Source organism: Eublepharis macularius, chromosome 4 (genome assembly GCF_028583425.1).
Source record: "Eublepharis macularius isolate TG4126 chromosome 4, MPM_Emac_v1.0, whole genome shotgun sequence".
NCBI classification, from domain to species: Eukaryota; Metazoa; Chordata; class Lepidosauria; order Squamata; family Eublepharidae; genus Eublepharis; species Eublepharis macularius.
This window is the reverse complement of record NC_072793.1, coordinates 59,925,129-59,947,196: the sequence shown is the minus strand read 5'-3', so window position 1 is coordinate 59,947,196 and position 22,068 is coordinate 59,925,129. Positions and strand designations below refer to the sequence as shown.

At 43.7% G+C, this 22,068-nt stretch overlaps 1 protein-coding gene across 2 annotated transcripts in view; it reads left to right on the top strand.

Moving 5' to 3' along the window:
• Positions 1-22,068, top strand: part of ARHGEF37 (Rho guanine nucleotide exchange factor 37) — a 69,536-nt gene that overhangs the window by 11,683 nt on the left and 35,785 nt on the right. Inside the window, exons 1-4 of one of the 2 annotated variants that reach the window (XM_054977741.1) lie at positions 7,858-8,076; positions 15,708-15,922; positions 16,973-17,096; positions 19,234-19,381. In XM_054977741.1, the coding sequence (XP_054833716.1) occupies positions 15,716-15,922; positions 16,973-17,096; positions 19,234-19,381 (479 nt within the window). In that variant the 5' untranslated portion in view covers positions 7,858-8,076; positions 15,708-15,715. Of the gene's footprint in view, positions 1-7,857; positions 8,077-15,707; positions 15,923-16,972; positions 17,097-19,233; positions 19,382-22,068 lie in introns of those variants that run through there. The other variant, XM_054977742.1, reaches the window with a different exon arrangement.

Here is a 22,068-nt window from a genome sequence, read left to right as displayed (position 1 = left end):
ACAACAGAGAATGTGTGTGTATAGGCAACTGCAGATTTTGTCAATTTGCATGGTGGCATCTGCAGAAGGCTCTGTTCAGATGAGCTTCCGGGACCGCACAATGATGTCACTTTGGGTCAGCTGGAACAAGGAGGGGTTTAAAATTTAAATCGCCCTCAGTGAAAATGGTCACATGGCGGGTGGCCCCGCCCCCTGATCTCCAGACAGAGGGGAGTTTAGATCGCGGCGCGGAGGGCGATCTAAACTCCCCTCTGTATGGAGATCAGGGGGCGGGGCCACCCGCCATGTGACCATTTTCAAGAGGTGCCGGAACTCCGTTCCACCGTGTTCCAGCTGAAAAAAAGCCCTGCTGACCATGCTGGACCAATGATCTTATTCAGTATAGTCAGCTTCATCTGTTCATGTGTAATCATCTAGATATTCTTTGAGTGGACAAACAGAGCTTGACATTTTATGGTAATGGAAAAGTCTGGTGAAGTCTCCCTGGTGGAACTTTGGCCATTTTATTCCGGATGGTGGACTTTACAGTTGGGAGAGTAAACATCCACATCCCTTTGATTTATGGTCACCTTACGATTAGGCAATTGGGGTTTGGCAGGCTCTGGATTCTTGAACCCCAAACTCAGATTGGATATTGTCTCTTTTGCACACATGTGGGAGATCCTGAAAATGGACTTCCCCTTTGTGTGTGGGTGTGGGTATGGGCATATGGGGATCATGTGTGCAAGATCAGCATGTGAAGCTATGTGCTACCCATTGACTCCTGGTTTGGGGCTCGATATTCAGAACTTGTAAGTCTCCATTTACCTTACCAGCTTTTCTGTGTTTCTATTATTTCCTTAGTGTGTATCCTAGTTTTGTACTGCATTTATCCTAGAGTTTGACTTTGTGTTTATAAAGTTGTTTTAGTTCAGACAGATTGACTTGATTTCTAACAAACCACTTCTAACTGCTAGCCAATGCTACTGAGAGTAAACCTTGGGCAGTTGTCAGGGTAACCAAGGAAGATCCCTAGCACGGGGGGGGGGGGGGGTAAATATCCAGTGGTGGTTGCAAGCAACCGAAGGCAAAGTACATTACTCCTTTCCCTGCCATAAACTGAGAGAAAAGTGTACTGGATCTGTATCAACACATTTGAATATTAAATAAATTGTAAGATGAAATTGGTTTGGAATATCTAATAATATCAAAAAGCTCTTGCTGTTTTTCTTGTGATGTATAAATGAATACGTGCAAGACAGAATATGAGAAAGCATCCTTCCTCTTTCTTAGGGTTATTTTATACCAGGGAGGTGCAGACGCTAGGGAAAGGAAAAGCTTAATTATTATGTTTTTCACTTACTGTGCATCACTTAATGTAGCCCAATTGACAGAGAAAACTGTTCCGTCCTTGTAATTTTATATGTAATGTGTCTGTTTTTCTGGCTTAACTTTGTTCATGCTTCCATGCTGGAATAAAACTTTACCTGGATAACAGGTTGCATTTCCTGTTCAGTGTGAGTGCATTGAAAATTAAGTATGGCAAGTATTCAAATGTCCCAATGGCAAGATACTCTGCCTTGGAAGGAAATTGTGAATGCTAGTCATTTAGGATGATGTCACCGTAAGAATATTAAATAGAAGATCATCAAAGAGATGCTGAAACACTGCCTACCCTGCCTGGACATGACAAATAGTAGCAGGGTTGTAATTAGTTAAAATTCTCACATCACTCGTGTGTACTCATTTGTACATGAAGGAAGTCAGCTTTTTTAAAATGGCAGTTTTCAGAGTAATCTTTTGGCAGCTCAGGTTAAGGCAGGCATCTCAAGATCTTGATGTTCATTCAAATAGATAGATGTTTCAACACTTCATAATGTTCAGATCAGGGGCACCATGCTGTTCGATCCAGCATGATTCACCAGAATATTAGTAACATGGCACGGTGACAAGCAGATGGAATCATTGATCTTCATGGCTGTAATTGTTTTTAAGTACTGCATTTTTATGCTAGTTACTTAACTAAGTAGTGGATGCACTTCTGATTGGGATGCTCGGCTAATTAGAACTTGATCACTCCAGTAGTGACCTTGGTGAGGGCTAGATGCAGGGCTTTTTTTCAGCGGGAACGCGGGGGAACGGAGTTCCGGAACCTCTTGAAAATGGTCACATGGCTGGTGGCCCCTCCCCCTGATCTCCAGACAGAGGGGAGTTGAGATTGCCCTCCGCGCTGCTCAGCAGCATGGAGAGCAATCTCAACTCCCCTCTGTCTGGAGATCAGGGGGTGGGGCCACCAGCCATGTGACCATTTTCTCTGGGGCCACCCACTGAGTTCCACCACCTCTTTTCCCAGAAAAAAAAGCCCTGGCTAGAAGGATGTCTGCTTGCGAGGAGAGCTTGGTACATCCCTTTGATCTGCAACTGGCGGCCATTTGCTGACACAGGCTCCACCTTCCACCCTGCTTTCTCTCCCACAGGCACTGTTTGCTGGGCTGTTTAACTGGGGTGAAAGCAAAAGTGAATATGGCCCCAACACCCTGCAAAATGGGGGTCCAGTTAAACTGATTTGCCCACAAAGGCTCATGGACCCCTCTAGATTCCGAAATGCCTTGGGGGGGGGGGTTAAAATTCCAGACACATGCTCCATGGGAGCTGCTGTAGGAGGGTGGAATGCAACATTCCTTGAAGCTATTGACACCATTATTCCTTGTTGACCTCTCCTGCCCTCGGGACGGAAGCCAGCCACATGGTTTACCACGGAGCTGGTGGACCTAAAGAAGGTTGGAAGATGTCTAGAAAGATGTTGGCAAAAAACTTGTGCGGAATCTGATAAAGCATGCTACAGAGCCCACTGGAGGACCTATGAAGCAGAAATGAAGGAGACAAAGAAACAATATTTCTCGGTAACCATAGCGTCGGCTAGTTCATGACCATGCCAATCGTTTAAGATATCCAGGTACCTTCGAACCCCTAAATCTGAACCTTTACAGTCTCAGGAAGAGATAATTAGCTGTGAGGCCTTTGCTAATTTTTTCGCTGAAAAAATACCATGAATATGCTCTGATCTAGATGCTAGCTGCAATGCAGATGAGAGATAGAAGAAATGCTTAATGCACCATCTTGCTTACATTTGAACTGCCTTGAACCAATTACAATGACAGATCTTAACAGGATCCTGACATCTATGAAAGCCACTACTTGTGTGTTTGACCCTTGCCTATGTTGGCTGTTAAAATAAAGTAAGGACCACATAAGTGAATCACTGATATCTACTGTAAATCAATTGCTAACTCAGGGCATCTTCCTCTGGCCGCTCAAACAATCCATCTGCTAATTAAAAAACCATCTCTAGACAAAAATGATGTAGCCAATTATCACCCAGTCTCTACTCTGCCCTTTCTGGGCAAAGTGAGAGAGCAGAAGCTGACCAATTCCAGACTTTCTTAGATAACTCCAGCACTATGGATCCTTTCCAGTCTGGATTCAGACTGGGGCATGGGACAGAGATGGCACTAGTAGCATTACTAGATGATCTCAAGATCTGTTGTAATTTCTAGAGGTCTCCAGCCCCAGTAGCTTCACAACTTTTATTAAGAGGAAAAATGAGATGGGGAGGAGGGAAGGGTGTATGAACATAACTGCTAACTAGGTTTGAGCCTATCATAAACAACTGAGGTAGATATTTTAGTCAAAACAAAAAGAGATGCATGGCATCTTAAAGATCAACAAATTAATTGTAACAAATTGTGAACCTGGGCACATAAAGCATGCCAGATTGATGAAGTATTGCACTCATTTGGTATATATATACACATAGGCACAACAAGAAGGAGGGTGAAGTCTTTCATAGGAAGGCCATAAGATCCAGCAATCTAAGAGCTAAGCTACAAGAGACGAATTACACGAGGAGGAGCACGTGAAGGGAGCCACAATGTTAGCTGAGAAGCTGAGTTTTAAAATAGACCAGAAGGCTTTATCAATTTCCTCTCTCTACAGAGCCAGAGCAATAGCTGCTCAGGTTTGTTTATTTCCTCTTCATCTCTTAGAAGTGGAGATGAAGAGGCCTGGTGCCAGGTGTTTTGGTGCCTGAGGCCAGGGGCAGCTTCAGCACTGTTGCTGTGTGCGTGCACCTGGACGGCATGATGATGTCACGTGGTAGGAAGCTGGGATGGCGTGCGTACATGTGTCCTCTCAGGGCCAAGCTACACATGATGAATGACACTTGAACAGCAAGTGGATTGAGTGGAGGGCAAGTGAACAGGGAGAAATACACTTGCTGTTCAAGTGTCATTCGTCATATGTAGCTTGGCCCTAAGCTGTCCTGCTCAGTTGCTCTGTGCGCCGCCTCGGCAGCCTGCTGAGCCTGGCCTGCAGCTGCTGTGCCCGGCTGGGAGCGTGTGCTGGCGGCGGCGGCACCACGGGGCAGCTGAACAGGAGGGCTGGGAGGCTGCAACAGCTTCGGGCCAGGCGCGGCAGGCGGCTGGGGTGGTGCACAGGTGGCTTCCCAGCCCTCCAGTGCTGCCGCTACCAACTCCGCTACGCGTGCCCCCGCCAACGGCGCCCCCTCCGGCGCCTCAGCACTCAAGGTGGCTGCCGGACCTGCCTCTATGGATGCACTGGCTCTGGAGATGAAACTGACAGAGCCTTCTGGAGGCAAAGAGGAAATTAACAAACCCTCTGAGCAGAGATTTCCCTGGCTTTGTAGAGAGGGGAAATTAACAAAGTCTTCCAATCTCTTTTAAAACTCAGCTTCCCAGCTAACACTGTTACTCTCTTCATGTGCTCCTCCTCATATAATTCGTCTCTTGTAGCTTGGTCTCACAGATGGGTACCATTCCATGGGAGAGCACAGATGAAAACAAGATCCAGCCAGAAGTGAGTGGGAGTCACTCTCAACTGCTAATGAATTTGGCAAAGTGAACATAAATCTATAAAGAACCTTTTGTAGCATCCTAGCCATGCCCAATCCCTGCTGAGCCTAAACTTGGTAGTGTCACATCTGCATGTGAAACTCCATAGTTTTACACTGGCCTCTCCGTGTGAAACCCATAGTTTGTGTGTTTAATATTATAAGAAACAGTGAACGAGTTTTCCCTATTTGGTATTCCAAGGCTATTGCTATTTTACTGCGGCTCTCCTGGCAACTGGCAGGAGGTGAGGGAATGGTGTGAAGTTACCAAAGGGTCTGCACATGTGCCCCTTATCAACATGTGATGATGTCACTTCACCATGACCCAGAACTGATGGTGTCACATTAGGGCCAATTCTATAATTGTAGGCCCCAACATGACGCTATTGTTTCTGGGTTATGCCAGAAGTAATATCATCATGTGGGAATGATGGGCACGTGCCCACCATTTTCTTCCACCTTCTTCCTCTGTTCAGCTGGTGATTGATAGGCAGAGGCACCAATTGGCAGGAGATTGCTCACCAAAAGCAAGCATCTAGCAAGGCTATTCATGGATCCCAATTTGCTACACAGGAATTCGTAATTTGTCAGAAATTCTGAGGTAACAAGACCCTACTTTGTAATCTGAGGTACACACCAGAAGCAGAAGTGTACCTACCCAAAGCATATGATTAGTCCTTGAATGTGATGATTGACTGACATATATCATGTGACAGACATTGCCATTGTCACTTGTGAGCAGCAAACTCACTCTGTCCTTATAACCTCCTCCTTTCCCAGTTCCTCCACCCCACCACACCTTTGCCTGATACTTGTGTTGACATCCCCTTGTAGGCCTTATCTAGAATTGCTTTGCACAGCAATGCTAATTAATCTAAATCCTCATCTGCAGTATTCCACCCGCACTGTCTCATTATGCAAAACTACATCTATTTGTGAGGCCAACCAATTAATTTTTAAAAAAAATATTTTATTTTAGATAACAATTCAATATAACAACACGTAACAGATCAACATATAAACAAAAAAAACATCAATTTCATAAAAATTAAAACATTAACATGTTTTGTAGTGTTAAGTAAATTTGCATTATTTAGGGTAATCAGTAGAAAAAGGATGATAAATGATTAGGAGGATGTATATCGTTAACAATTAAGAATTCAAAAAAGGGAAACCATTTGGGTACAAAGTCAGTTTCTTTTGGGTAGAGTTGTGTTTGACTAATAAGTTCTGAGATCTTGTCTTGGATGTAGTAATCCCATATTTTAATTAACCAATTGTCAACAGTAGGGATTTTGGGTGATTTCCAGTAGGATGCTAATAGTGATTTGGCTGCCATCAAAAAATTGCAGATTAATTCTTTCCCAATTAATTACTTTTTAGTTACTTGGACTCAGTTAATAAATTAATCAACACAGAGAAGCAATGGAAAAATTAAAAACCAACAGCCTAAAACTACAAACAAAATATGCTCAGAAGGAACTGCCTTCCCAAACACCAGTGTGATGCCACAAATCTGTGCTCAAAAGTTACCTATTCTGTGAAATAAACAATCCCCTGGTCCCTACTGAAAAGAAGCCTAAGCAGGTAGAACTGGAATGAACACATATTATTTCCCTGTTTATCCATGCCTCTGCCGTTTCCCCCAACTTTTGTGGTCTCAGTTATGTGAAACTTGAGATTGTAAACTTCTCTGGTCACTTACTCTGGAAAGCACCATGCAGATTACTATATAAATACTAATATGTAACCTACTCTAGTAAATTCAGTTTAAAAGAACAGGTTAAATCATGATCAAACTGGCAATTGCTGCCAATTCCCCCTCCTCCTGCAGACCCCCCCCCCATATCATTCCTCAGGGTCTCCCATCCCCCAAGAACAGCATTTCATGGAGATTGTTTGTCTGCACCAGGAGAGGGAGGCAAGAATGTTCCATTCTGCTATTGGAAAATTTAGTCTGGATCCAACCCAATGGATTGTGTAAGTATAGCAAGCCCCACCCCTTAAAAAGGCCCAAGTCTATATGACCTAAAAGTCTGTGCATTAGCTATGGACACACAGAATGAGGAAGATGATCAGATTGCACCGTGGGAAATGTGCTGAAACCAAGGTGAATCCAAGTTACCTAAAATGTCATTGAGATATGGCTGCAACACCCTGTTGATGGAACTGTGAAATGTGCCTGTTCTTCTCTCTTTCTCACCTTGAGGATAAAAAATGGCCTTGTGAAGTATGAGAAGACTGGCTAGTTGCTGTTTTTTTAGTGTTATCCCCCTCCCCCCCACCAGTGAACACGATTACAAAGATATGAAAATTTAATAAACATGAATTAAACATTAAACTTAACTCATCCATTGGTACAATTTGTGCTCCTTCTCAATCAAACCTGTTTTGATTTGGGGGTTATTATGGTTAAAAAAACCGTGTAATTACCAAATGTTCAGCAATCATTCCCAGGGGAGAGCTTATGTCTGCACCTGTCAGGCCTGGCAGCTTGAGAACAGGCTTTTTACATGCTTAGGGTTATTTGGAGACCAAAGCCTGTTTGCTCATGGCTGTCATAAAAGACCAGACAATGCCTGTTAGTAAAAGTCAATGAAACTACCCAGGAATGATATGAATGGAACATACACAAGGGGTTGCCATTTAATAAAATGGGGGGGGGGAGGGAGAAAGGGCCCCGGCCCTAAAAGAAGTGGCTTAGAGCCACAGCTTGGTCAGCTGACCCATGGGTCACGGCCCACACTCTCTATATCGCTGCGTATTTTCCCATTTTGAGAGGTTGTTATTTTGCACAGCTTGTCTCCCTGTTATTGGTTCCCTAGGCAGTCTGCATTTCTGCTTTCATCCAGCAATCTCCACAGCTGGCCTGCTGCCAGAGCGTTTGTTGCTTTGGCTGTTTGTGCTGCACAGGGAGTGCTGAGCAGGCTTGCTCATCTGACTCTGTTGGACTCGCACACAGGCTGTGACTGCAGTAAACAGTGCAGAGAAAGAATGGCAGCGACTGAGTCCCGGAGCAGGGCCTGGCTCACAAATACAAGCGCACAGCTGAGTGGGCTGGTCCTTTCAACCCACTTAGGCTGTGTCACTGCAACTGGAGTGCACCAGGTTTATCATTAACTCCTCTAAAGGCAGCGGCAGCAGCAGAGGCAGCTTCAACAAGGCCGGAGCTCCTGGCTAATTAGCAGGTAAGAATTAATAGGCAAAAAAACCCCACTTGACAGCAATTGCTTTGCTGACAGTGGGTTTAGTCTCCTGTAGGGCCAAGCCCTGGGCAATGTGTGTGGTTAGCAAAAATTTACAGGGCAGCCATTAATCAGGGGCTGCTGCCTCTTCCTGCAAGGATGAGTGGAAAGGTTGTATAACCACATTCCAGATTCTGCACATTCCACTGTCGTTTGGAGGAAAAAGCAGGTGCCTGTCACATGAGGAGGTGAAAGAGAAACCTGCTGTTTTCCTTGCTTTCATATAAGGCATCTACTTTTTGCTTTCTGATAGGAATCTTCCTGCATAGTCAGGAGAACATGCAAATGCCCCCCTCTATATTCTGAAGGAAAACAAGAGGTGCCTGAAATTCAGTAGGTACAGTTGAGTTAAATAGCTGAAAAGTACCACATGTTCAATTTCTGCCTGCCACACGTTTATCAGGAACATAAGACCCTTTCCAGGAAAAACAGTAGCAGTTTTACCTGTGAGGAAGGCCTCCACTAGAAAGAGTACCGACCGGACGGGTGGGTGGGTTGGTACCTGAGTATTTAAATTTGGGGAAATGATGATGGCTGCTCCAAGTCCAAGAAGACAGAGCAAGATATAAATCTAATAATAATTATGGCTCCTTCCTGCCTGTTTTTTTGAAGTGTTCTAAATGTTTAGAAAAAAGTATGTGGTGTATAGCCCCCTTGTATTCCTTAAGGAAGTAGGTGGGGAATTACATTTGTATGTTCTCCTATGTTAAAAACTCCCTGAATGTAGAAACCCAGCACTGAGGGGTGGGAAAGCTAAGTTACAGCTACAAGTTGCCTCCTTCGAACTCAAGTGACTCTTCCTCCAATGGATCAGCCACTTAATTTGGAGTTAGGCTCCTTAGCTTAGAGGAAGGATTCAAACTTGAGCCAAAAGGTAAAGTGGGGTATAAATATTTTAATAAACAAGCAAGCAACAAACGTTGCTCAGTGGAGTGGTAGGATAGGGGTAGAATCCACCCATGTCTCTCTGCTAGGTTTCTACCAGCATTTGGTAAGAGCATTTGTTCAGGAGGACATCCCATATGGACATGCTGGAGCAGTATCATCCTGGGAGGAATGTACTACATGCTTTTTCTGAACACAGGACCTAGCCATCTTGAGTATTCATTTATTGGGCTGAGGCTCTGTGCTTAGATCACTCTAGGTATTCAGTGCAGGAAAGTGAACGAGGTCGTCCTCCTTTCCCTCCTTTTTGCTGTATGTTGACTGAAAGTCCTGAAGACCAAGTATAGTCAGCTGACTCTCAGGTGTTCAAGAGCACTAGTGAGTTGCACCAAATCACAGAATAATTCAACAGAAAGATAGCATCAGCGCTCCTCATTCACCAACATTCAACACAACTCTGTGTCAGAAAACCACAGGCACAGTCCTGCCAAAATGATGATCTTTGAAATCCAAGCAGAAGCCTGCAACGCAAGAACTAGCTCGCTAACTCATATCATGATGTAAAATTCAGCCCCCATCTTTTCGGGTTGTGTTTCCCCCTTAGGTTTTCTGGGTCACAACACTGCAGTGAGAGTAGAAACTACAACTGGCAGGATTCTCCTCCTATACTCCTTTGAAGATACTGTAGCTGGTTTGTTGTGGATCTAAACCCCAAGTTCTCTTGGCCTTTTACCCTCTTTCTTCCAAAACAAGTCTCATTGCTTTGTGTTTTTAACTTTTTTATCCAAGTGTTGTTGTGACCCGACCTGAGCCTGTTCGCGGGGAGGGTGGGATATAAATGTAATAAACTAAACGAACTCATGTCCCTTTATCTACTGAGAAGTCCTGTTACAGGGCTCATGCTGCATGGGTATGGGCTGACTGAACAGATTTTGCCATCTCATGCACCTGTGGCAGCAGCACAAGTGTGTGAGAGTGCCTTTGCCTGTGTCTCCCTGCTTGCTTATGACACTGCCGCCCACCTTGAATGACAGCAGTCACATTAGTGTGGGGTGGGGATGCCACCCCCTATGTTGCTTTGTCAGCTTCTTGGTCAACTACAAAGGAGCTCTACAGTCTGCCTTATCGGACAGCAGTGGTCTGGGTCTGGGATGTGACAATATGCACACTTACCCTCTTGGGATGTGTAGTGCCTTAGGAACAGAACCCAAGGTCCACATTTACTGACTTGGCTCCCCACAATGAGAAACAGTTTTTGTTTAGGTGGTGTTTGGAGTCAGAGTGTGGGAATGAGCATAGAGGTAGAAATACTACAGTACTTGGTTTCCAGTTTGCTTTGGGGAAACCATGGTCTCCATCTGATCGGGGGTAAAGATGGTGCTCCTCTCAGCCACAATATAGGGTAGATGGGTTTGACTGTGACTGGTGGTCAAACAGCAAACTTAGTAGTACAAGGGCATTGCCACGGCACTGTTGATGCTCCACCTTTGCTATGGAGTCCTTGGACTCATCTTTCTTTATGCCTCACTACTCACTGTTTCTCAGAGTCATCTGAGAAAGGAGGATATGAAGATAATAAGTGTTCTTGAAATTTCTGTGGGAAGGGTGCTCAGCAGGGCTTCTGCACCGCTTTGCCTTTGATCACAGCAATCACGCATCTATGGTATTCATATTTAAATGAACAACAGACTTTGATATACTGTATGCTTACAGTTGCAAAGCAGCTGCTATAGTCAAACTACAATTATTAGCCGTAGGGTTGCTGAATCCCATTTGTGAAATTCCTGGAGATTTGGGGGGCGGAGCCTGGGAAGGACAGGACTTAGGGAGGGGAGGGACCCCAGTGGGTATAATGCCATAGAGTCCACATTCCAAAGCAGCTATTTTCTCCAGAGAAACTGATCTCTGTACTGTGGAGATCAGTTGTAAATCTGAAGATCTCCAGATATCATCTGGAGGCTGGCAACCCTATAGCAGAGTTCCTACAAATATAAATGAAAGGACTTCAGAGTAACAACTCTTCTCTTTGGTGACCATCAAAATTGTCTCCAACCAAAATGCGAACAATTCAATCATCTCATTTTTTTCTCTATTCTACCATGAAATTGCTAAAATGGGTGAAAACTATCCCACACTATGGCCGTTTCCACACGGCTTACCTCTCTTCGTAATGTCCCGGTAGATCGTGCAAAAAATGCGGAAGATCGCGTTTCCTCGCGTGAGATTTGTGCGACGTCACGTGACATCACACAAATCTTGCGCGAGAAAACGCGATCTTCCGTGTTTTTCGCGCGATCTACCGGGACATTACGAAGAGAGGTAAGCCGTGTGGAAACGGCCCCTGAATGAGAAGCCAACACAAGGAAGAATCTATTTATCCAGTCTTCTTCAAGGAGCTTGCCTTCATTATGTGACTTTGGTTGAAGTGTTTTTGTCTTCTTTCATTTTGAAATGGGCATTTAAAAAAAGAAAGAAGAAATTAGCTCACCGCATTTCTTTCCATTCTCTGGCAGTAGGAAGGAAATAGGACAATGGGAGGCACTTGTCTGTTGCCCACTATTTTTGTATCAACAATGATAAAATTAACATCTGTGCTCTAAAAGTGCTTTCCAGAGGGCATATTGCAAACGCCAAAAATAATGGAAGGCTCCCTTTGAACACTGGGAGATTTGAATGAAATCCTGAAACAGGACACAGATTGTTTTCAGATTTTTGTAGTCATCCTTCTTCGGGCGCTCAGTGGCATCTTTTATTTGCTCATGTAACCATGATGACCAAGGAACAAACAACTAAAGAAGCAGCAGTAACAAAGATGCTCTCAAGTTACTGGACTAGTTCAGACATGTTATATTTGTTGTTTACGCAGTGGAAGAGTGTTTTGTAAATGCATCCCTTCAGCTATCCTGAACCCTCTGAATCAACTAGAAGACAAAGTGGTTGGGATCTTAAGTGTACAAGTATTCAAGTGAAGTAACAAAGTGAAGTATCAATAACAAAGTGAAGTATCAGTAACAAAGTCCAAGCCCAGGATAATAGCAATGCGAAACAAAGTACACTATGCCGTCTTTTATTATAATAGATATGTGTTTGCTGATGTCAACCATTGCTCCTGGCAAAGGATGGTACAATTGGAATAGTCAGGTAACATATGCTGCTACAGTAACCAGAGTCAAGAGTGGCCACCATTTTTATCTGTCTGTGCTCTTGATCCTGTATAACCTTGTGTGATAGGCAGTTCAGCAGGTAAAGTTCACATTATCTCTGTGCTGGAAACAGATTTAAAAGACACAGAAGCCCTGCCAGAAGAAAAAGTGGCACACCTTGTTTATGCCAAATTATGGTGATCAGATTTAAAAGGGCATAGGGCTTCCATCTCTTTAAGAATATGAAATGGCAGCATTCAGCTGTTAGTCTTGTTTTAGCAGGGTTTAAAATGCTATTTAAAATGAGGTAGTGTTGTGTAGTTTTATTAGCATGACTTCTACCACCCCATCCACCTGACAAATAGGTTCTAAGTGTCTTCTGAAAGCATTGATTCCCAGATGAGGCTTAAAGTAAGCAGAGGCGGGGTAACTTTTATTAACTTCCATGCATGGACTATGGTTGTTCAGTAAAGAGGCTTGAAATACACACAGCATTTTCTGGGTTTACAGAGTTATAAGGTGATGATATAGGAGTGCAGAGAACAGCTATCAGCCAAGTTTTGATTTCTGAGGTGAATTTTTGGCCTTTCCCCAACCATAGGAATCTCACAGTATCAGCTCCTTCTAGAAATTCCAATAATTTAGCTTACGACCCCTGAAAAGCAGGCCCTGAGACAGCAGTCTCCCCTTTTTCAGTGTTCACTGACAGTAGCCTGCTTTATCCCAAAAGTCAAGCTCTGAAGCATATGCAGCCTCTTGAGAAAGGATTTTGTTCCGTCTCCTCCTCTGAAGGCTGAGCCCCTGTCTGAAAATACTCACTGTTTAGCTTGCTTACTCTCAAAATCAAGCTCTGAGACATAAAAGCATTTCTACCAGCCTACACTTCTGGAGTCACATCACGAGAAGACAAGATTCTCTGGAAAAGTCAGTAATGCTAGGAAAAGTGGAAGGCAGTAGGAAAAGTGGAAGACCCAAAATGAGATGGCTTGACTCAATAAAAGAAGCCACCTCCTCCAGTCTGCAAGATCTGAGCAAGTCTGCTAACGATAGGATGTTTTGGAGGTTGCTCATTCATAGGATCGCCACAGGTTGGCAGTGACTTGATGGCACATAACACACACACTTCTGGAGACACAAACCCTATTTGTCAAGTGTAACAGATTTTTTTAAACTCCCCTTTCTATTTGGCTTCTTCAGCCCAATTGGCTGACTCTGCAGGCCCACCAAACAGGAGTTCAGGGGATTGGTGGCTGTCAGAAAGGGCAGGAACTTTGCTTATCTGCAAGAGTAGGTCAAGCTGAGAGAGGATGACCAGCCCAAGGTCATCAAGCATGTTCCCATGGCAGAGTAGAGATTTGAACCCAGGTCTCCCAGATCCTAGTTTGGCACTCTAATGCTTCAGCTGCCCATTTCTACTTATTAAGCTTCTGCTAAAGGGATGGGACCTTTTTTTCTTGTCCAGTTTGCAACCTTTGTGTCTTGAGTGGGAGTAGTCAAGGACCATTTCATGCCTAGTAACAGTTCTAACCTTAAAGGTAATGGTGCTGATGCAATGTCAAATTCTGCAGTACTCTGAAGCTTCTGTATCAACTGGATTATTGCTTACTTTAGATAGGAAATGTACCATGTGTATCTTTTTTGCCTTTGGAAAAAAAAACCAGTCTCATGACTTTAAATGGGGTGCAAATAGAGACAGAAATTCCAGGTCCAATAAGAAATCCTGCCTTTCTCAAGTGAGAGTGGCCTCTTTAACTTAACTTTAACTTTAATTGAATTTTTATACCGCCCATCTCCCGAAGGACTCAGGGCGGTGTACAGCATCCCCATGGAGCCAAGGATTCCAGCTTTCTGTTTGTTGCCACTCTGTCGCATTAATAAATACTGTTCAATTATTCAAGAGAAAGGATTGGATACTTCTGTGTAAGAGCCATCTATGTTTTCTCCATTTGGATTCAATGGGTTTAAAAATGTGTTTTGCTGTAGGTCGCCTTCAAAGAGTAAGATTGGTCAACTACAGCAATCTGATGGTAAACATCACCCCACACACTATGGATGAGCAGCATGGGCTGTCACTGAGTTTACACTGTAACATAGGACCATGATCACGTAGTGTAGCGTTAAAGAAAGAAATCTCTAGTATCAGGTTGTTTTCAACCAGCTCTTCTGCACAAATCCCTTTGATACAGGAAATATACACATTACTCTTTTTTGTGGGACATCCAGAGGGTTTTTTTTTTCTCGTGGCAGCATTTCTGTTGCAGAGAGACTGCAATTTTCTCACCATTCATACTGGATATTTTGTCATTAGAAAAGTATGATCTTCCTCAAGATAGCACATCTATTTTAATTGTGAATTCTATGTAGTATGGAAGGTGACAAGGCTATACTTATCCCCATCCCCATGCCAACATTTAATCATTTTGTTAACTGCTTAAAAAAAATTAGGATGTTTTTTTTTCTTTGCAAGTCATTCTTGCTTGTTGTACAATGCTGGATCCCCCGCTTTAAAACAAACGAACAGCAGTAAATAGGATTTCTGTCTTCATAAATGCAGCCCCTGCAGTGAACATGTGTTGGGAGATGTAACGTTAGCTGGGAAGGGTAGTTTTAAAAGACAGAGCTGGCATCAGGGCAAAGGCTTTGCTATACACTGAAGCTGCGTGAAGAGACTGTGAAATGCCAGAAGAGAAACTTCAGCCCACTATAACCTCTCCAGGTCCAAGCCCGGCTCTGGAAGGCAGTTCCAGCCCATTTCCATTTCTCGCTGTCCTCTGGTTGTGATTCCACACAGTTTTGGACTGCAGAGGTGAAATTGACAGAGCCTTCAGGAGGCAAAGATGAAATTAACAAACCTTCTGAGGTGTCATCTCAGCAGGCAGGCTTCCTGGCTAACATTGCACCTCTCTACACTTGATGAACATGTACTGAGGCATCTCATGTAGAGAAACTCATAGCTGTTGTATGGGAAAGTGAAATAGGAGTCCTATTTTTTTTCTTGCTGTAAGGCTAAAATATGTTTTCTTTCTCTATGTGGTAATCTTTATGGTACTCAAGTGAACATTGTTTTCACATAAAATTGTAATGAACCCAGAGATGTTTTTCCCTAAAAGTTACCTACTTGTATGAATATTTCTACAAAGAAGTTTCGTTCAGACAATGGGATCTAGCAACTGAAACCTGTCCTGAAAACAAAGTAGATGGAAGAGACTCCTCAGTCTTTCCACTGTCTCATCATCAGGACTTCCTGCCTGCCAGGTGGGGCTTGCCTGAGGCCTGTTCTTCCTCAAATCTTTGCTGCCTCTTTGCTTCAGGTGGAAGTAGCTGAGGGAAAGTGAATAAGTAGGATATGTTTCTTCACTCCTGCAACCCCAAAATCGCTTTTCTCTTTATAATCATCTTTGCTTTGTAAATAAACCAAATATTACAATAACACCATAAGACTCCAGTGTCTTTCCTTCAAAGGTAGCCAACCCAGGAAGTCCTGCTCCAGGAGCCTGAACATTATCAACACGCAGAAAACGCACCTGTTTCTCCATCTCTCTGCAGCTTCCAACATGGCAAATGACAGCACAGAAGAAGAAGGACTGGCCAAGGAGTCACCTGAGACTGAGCATCACATATATGAAGACGTGAAATGGTTCAACAAAGCAGAACAGAACCAACGGATGGCTGTGGAAGAGCTCATCAGCACCGAAACTGGCTATGTACACAACCTCCAGCTCTGCATTTCAGACATACATGACCACCTCCAGAAAAAGCAGGTGAGAAAAGGGAGAGGGAGCTTCACCCTACAGACATTTATTTGGAAGGGAGGGGTGTGCCAAAATATTTAAATAAAAATATACCAAAGAGAATTCCAAACTGTGAAGCAGCATATTTTAGAGAAATTAAGGGGACTGAGCATTAATTTCTTATTGTGAAATCTGGCGGTTGAGACAGAATAAAGCACTATTGTTGTAGATCAAGATGGGTAGCCGTGTTAGTCTGTCTGTAGCAGTAGAAAAGAGCAAGAGAACACCTATAAGGCTAACAAAATTTGTGGTAGGGTATGAGCTTTCATGAGTCACAGCTCACTTCTTCAGATACCTGTGACTCATGAAAGGTGTGATTCATGAAAGCTCAGGTCCTACCACAAATTTTGTTAGTCTTATAGGTGCTACGGGACTCTTGCTCTTTTCTGCCACTATTGTGGGGTTAGTTAATGGTTTGTGGCCAATCAGATCTCTCTGCATAGGAGGACTTTCCTTCCGTGCAGCCCTCTATGTCCCCTGAACTTTTGTTTCTGGAGGCCAACAGACCCTCATGAACAGCATAAGGCACAAAATGGAGTCTGTAGTGGGAGGGGGGAGCTGGCAGAAATTGCTGATGGATGTACCCTTAAGTCTTCAGAACTGTGTGGTGGGAAGCAAGCCAGTATATAGACTGAAGACTTTCCCATCCCCTTTGAGATGTATTGTGCATTGTGGTAGGAGGAGTGGACATAATTCACAACCCTCCCCCGGATTCCTCCCTCAACAATGCCTGGGCATTCAGAAGCCTGCTCTGGAGGAGGCAGAGATCTCATGATTGGCACTGACTACTGAGAGCAGAGCACAAGCACCTCTTGTGTTAGGGCTACTTTTCACTGAGGATTGGTCAACAGTGTGCCACGTGTTACTGCAGTTCCAGAATCTATAGGTTACTGTGAATACAAGATACAGGTTAGCTAAGTAGATAAACATTTCTCTTCCAAGAGTAATCAGTTTGTCTCCTAGAAAATAGGAGCTTGTGGTTAACATAAGAATTGGAGCACAATCTTTTTTGCTTTTCAGCTGCCTGAAATAGATTTGGAAGGATTGTTCTCTAATATAGAGGATGTCCTACGTGTTTCCAGACATTTTCTGACAGGCCTTGAAACTGTAGCAAACCTGGAACATGAGCAGCTGTTTCATATCAGTGAGTAGGACCGTGACATTCAGTCTTTTCAGACATGTCTTTTTTTGGACAGTAGTTTAACTCAGCTGTATAAGTATTGTAAATGTTGTTCTCTTGTTTGCAACTGAACTAACAGTGGTGAGCAATTTTCTGCAGATGACATATTCATTCCCCCTCTCTTCGAAAGGGAAATCAGTCTAGATGTAAGGATTTTAAGAGCCCAAGTATGAAATGTTAATTTCTGCTGGTATTATTAACTTACGGTTCCTATGATGTGGTGATGAGTGTTCTGATTACATCTAGGTTAGATTACTGTAATGTGTTCTAAATAGAGCAAACTTCATTTGCTCCAGAACGTGGCAGCCAGGCGACTCTTGGGTACAGGGATCATATAACCCTTATGGTAAAAGATGGGCTGCCCATCCGTTTCTGAGCACAAGTATGGATACTTATCTTTAAGGCCCTAAGTGACCTGGGGCCAGGAAAGACTGTCTCCTCCTGTCTCATCTATCCTGCCGTTTAGAATCCTTCCCAAGCCCTGATTTCCACGGCCCTGCCTGCAGAAGTGAAATGGGGAGCAACTAGAGACAGGGCTTTTTCAGTGGTGGGACCTCACTTTTGGAATGTCCTCCTCTTGAGGTTCACCTGATGCCAGGCCAAAGCATTTCTTTTTCTATTCAGGCTTGTAACTGAGTGGCTCTATCTTTTAAAACTCTTTTTAATGATCTACTTCTAGCCCACAGCATGTTTTATGAATAACGGCTAAGGCTGTGGAAAAGAGCAAGAGTCCAGTAGCACCTATAAGACTAACACAATTAGTGGTAGAGTATGAGCTGTGGTTCATGAAAGCGCATATCCTACCACTAATTTAGTTAGTCTTATAGGTGCTACTGGACTCTTGCTCTTTTCCACTGCTACAGACTGACTAACACGGCTACCCATCTTGGGCTAAGGCTGCTCAGTTTTGTTTCCAGCTGCTTTGATCCCAACAGCTTGTTTTTAATGGCTTTTTTTAAATAAATTTTTGGAATAATTATAAGACTGTTACTACCATCTATAGAACTAGAACAGAATTACTTGAAAGGTGTTTGTCTGACCAACCACAAGAACAACGTTGATTTTGTCAGATTAAACAAATATGTCTAATCATCTCCAAGGGTTAAGATTTCATCTGTGACCCCAATGCACAAAGTCATTTAGAAGAATACTGGCAATGCAATCATAGGCAGAATTACTCCGGGATTACTCTATCTAGAACTGTATTGTAAATCCATTGCATGTGCTAAATGAAAAAAGGTGTTTTATGGTTGCAAAGCTCTAGAAGAGGTATATGGAAGAGGACAGAGCCAAGAGAATAAGGAAAGCCTGGACAGCCTGGACAGCAGTACATAAGACAAGCCAAGAGCCATTGACTGGTTTCCAAGTTAGGCTCTTCCGATCCTTTTCCTGAGTTCCTAGGCTATGCCTTTTTGGTAAGCATATTTCCCATTGTACCGGACCTACTTGTCTGCAATCAGTTCCTGCAGGTCTGGGAGAAGATTTAAATGGCCAGCCTGCTTGGAATAGGGCTTGAACACTGAGGCCTTTCTAATAGAATTGGCTCTGTTTTGGGAGTGTGATGTCCATTCTAGAAAGAACACTCAAGCAATTGGGCCCTGGCCTTGCGGTTAGATCGTCTTAACCTCTCCAGGATGCATTGGCGAAACGGATAGATAAGTGACTCCCACGTGGCCATGACCCATCCCTCCTTTCTCTGTCTCTTGACTAAGAAGAGCGGAGTGACGGGGAAAACAGCTGTTATGCTACCTGTCTATATCCAGAGAGAGAGAGAGAGAGAGAGAGACTACACATCATTGCTTTGAACTTGTCTAGTCTTCCTAAGTGGTGGAGGATATTTATCCTAATTTTTAACAGTGTGTAGCCACGTGGACAATACTGTAGCTGCTGCAAGCTTCTAATCTCTTTGTATCATATGAAGTGGCCCTTCACCATTTTCCTTGTATATAAAACTGTGTATGTATAGAAGAGGGCTTAATTGCTACAACTTGAGGACACATTTTTTTCATCATTGTTGTTTGGAAGGCTCAGAGGATGTTCATAGATATTTCTCCTGTAATCTGAGTGAATCCAGGACTGTTATATAAATTTGCTTTGCTAGGCACCTTATTCCAGGAGCTCAAAGAGGAGATGGAAAATGTCTACAAGGTTTATTGTGCCAACTATGATCAAGCTCTTATCCTGCTGGAGATTTACCGAAAGGAGCCAAGATTACAAAAGGAACTTTTGGACACCCTGCAGGTTACAGTGTAAGTAAATGTTTCTAGTTAAGTAGATGTTTCTAACTCTGTAGAAGATAGAGTTGCCATGTGACCCAGCCTTCTAATATATTAATCATCTTGAAAATGAAAACTGGGCCATTTCCACATGGCTTACCTTATTCTGCAAAATAGCGAAATCTCGCGCAAAATCTCGCGCGAAGACGCTGTTATTGCGTCTTTTCGCACAGTAACAGCATCTTCTAGCGTGATAACAGCGTCTCGCGAGATTTCACTCAAGATTTCACTATTTTGCAGAATAAGGTAAGCCATGTGGAAACGGCCCTGCAGTGGTAGCATTAACATTTGTCTAAAGATATTTTAACACAGAAACAGTTAACTCAACTTTGGTTGCAAATTATGAGAGTTTCCTTCTAAACGTGAGCTCATCAGCTCATCAGCCATGTTGAGTTTGCGGACAGTTGTACAATTTTGAGAAAAGATAGTGTCGGTTGCAGGAAGCAGGATCAGCCACAAAATGGATGCCATGAGGGTAATTACAAAATACTGGAAGGCTTCAAGCCAAGCATCTTCCTGTGATGGGGGCAGCTGTTTCTGAACGAGTGCTCTCTGCAGCCCCCAAAGTGATGCCTGCAGTGGTTTTCAGTGAGGTGGAGGAAGCAAACGGGTACCGGGAAACACATTAGTAGATACCATGGTACCCTGGGCACTATGTTGGGGATGACCCATCTCGATGTACCTTTCTTCATCCAGTTTTGTTTACGTAATAGAGGAAGCATATAAAGTGATATTTTAAATAAATGGAATCTGTCCAATACATTGGTCGTTTTCACACGTCTTAACTGCTGCGCAAAATCATACAAAATTCATGGAACGACGGCATCTTCATGGTGCAATTTGCTGTTATGACTGTTTTGTGGCACAATGTCAGAAATCACACCACGAAATGGAGTCATGACGGGAAATCGTGCCATGAAGACACCATTGTTCCCTGTGTTTTGCACGATTTTGCGTGCTGTTAAGAAAAGGCCATTGTATTGTACAAGAACATCTTTTACACTGTGGATTTCATATCTGTAGTTATTGTTGTTGAGGACATGGGGTTTCTGGCTATACGATTTCAAATGGTTGGGACTGTTGTATACCTTAGAGACTTCATGCTATGGTAGTGTTTGGTAGCTGAGTTAAATACATCCATACACACATGCACACGACTGTGATGTTGGAGTAGTGTAGCGAGTAGGCTTTTCACCTGCCCCTGTGTGGTATATTTACTCCTCATACTTTGGTCTTGGTGGCTGGCAAAGCTTTTAGCTGAGGCACTACTAGCAGTTAATCTAATTACCTACGAATGGCAGAGAAGAGTTGGGCCTGTCTGGGTACTAGAGCTGCATTTCAGGGTATCCTGCAGTGTATTTCTGGGTATGAATTTTTTATGGTGCTATATGATGTCCTTGTACTGTCTCTGCTGTGGAGCACTAAGTATCTGGTTCAGTTATTTCCCTCTTTTCTTCTGTGAGAAGAATCAATCCCAGAGTGAATTTGTTAGCTAAACAAACATGACACTGTGTGTAATGAGGCAAGGGTATCAGTCAGTGGCTGGCAGGGCCTGTGTCCTTTGGGTCACTCCATCATTTCGGTCGACTGAGAGTGAGACTGTTATCTGAGTTACCGAGCACGACTCTGAGAGGTGGCAGTTCTCTTCTCCAAATAAGCAAGGACAATACCAGAGAGTGTAAATCAACCAAGGCCTATACAAGTCAAAGGAACACAGGGCGTATGAGTTAATACTAGAAATGTCTAGCTATGGTTTGGAGGAGGTTTACTGAAAGTTGTGGATGACCAGTGTGAATTGGATGTGTGAGATGTAGTCTCATTTCCCATGATTCCCAATGTTCGTTTACAGGGACATTCCTTAACAAAAAACGGAGCTCTCCCAGCCTCTCTCCCTATTCCCCCCCCCCCATAAGTAAAGTAAACTGAGACGCAGTGGCAAAAGGCACCCCTTTCTCAGTATGACTGCTACAACAGCCTTCTGCAGGTGCCACCCTGCAAATGAGTGAAATCAACAGCTGCCTGTACATGCACATTCTCTGTGGTGGTCCCCACCTTATGGAATGGCCTTCCTGAAGAGGTCAGGAAGGTTCCCTCTCTCCTAGCTTTCTGCAAACTGGGCAAAACCAAATTATTCAGGAGAGCTTTTTTACACAGGTGATAGGGCTGGGATGTAAAGAAATGGCTCGGAGAGATGCTTTGGTAAAGGACTGTAGACTATACTACGGCATACTAGGGATCTCTTTCCCCCAGTGGGTGGGGGATCCCCCTCTTCCAGGCTCCACCCCACCATCTCTCACCTGGCCAGCAGGGGGGAAAGTTGCGGGAACAGAGCCTCACTCCCATGTGCTCCAAAATGCTTCCACATCATGCCAGGAATAACACTAAAATGGGGAGGGGGTCACACAATTGTGTGACCCAGAAGTGACGTGCTGTGCTAGCGTGTTGTGGAAGTGCAGGTGTGCAAGTGCAAGTTAGGTCTCCAGATTGAAACCCTGCTCCATCCCTCATGCCCCCCACCCCCCACTTTCATGCCCAGGAGATTTGGCAGCCCTACTGTGTACTGTCTGTACTGTAAGAATGCTCCTTCAGGACAATTCCACACTATTCCATGTTTTGCATCAGCATTGGTTGGTGTTTTTTCTTCAGCTCTGCATTGAGTT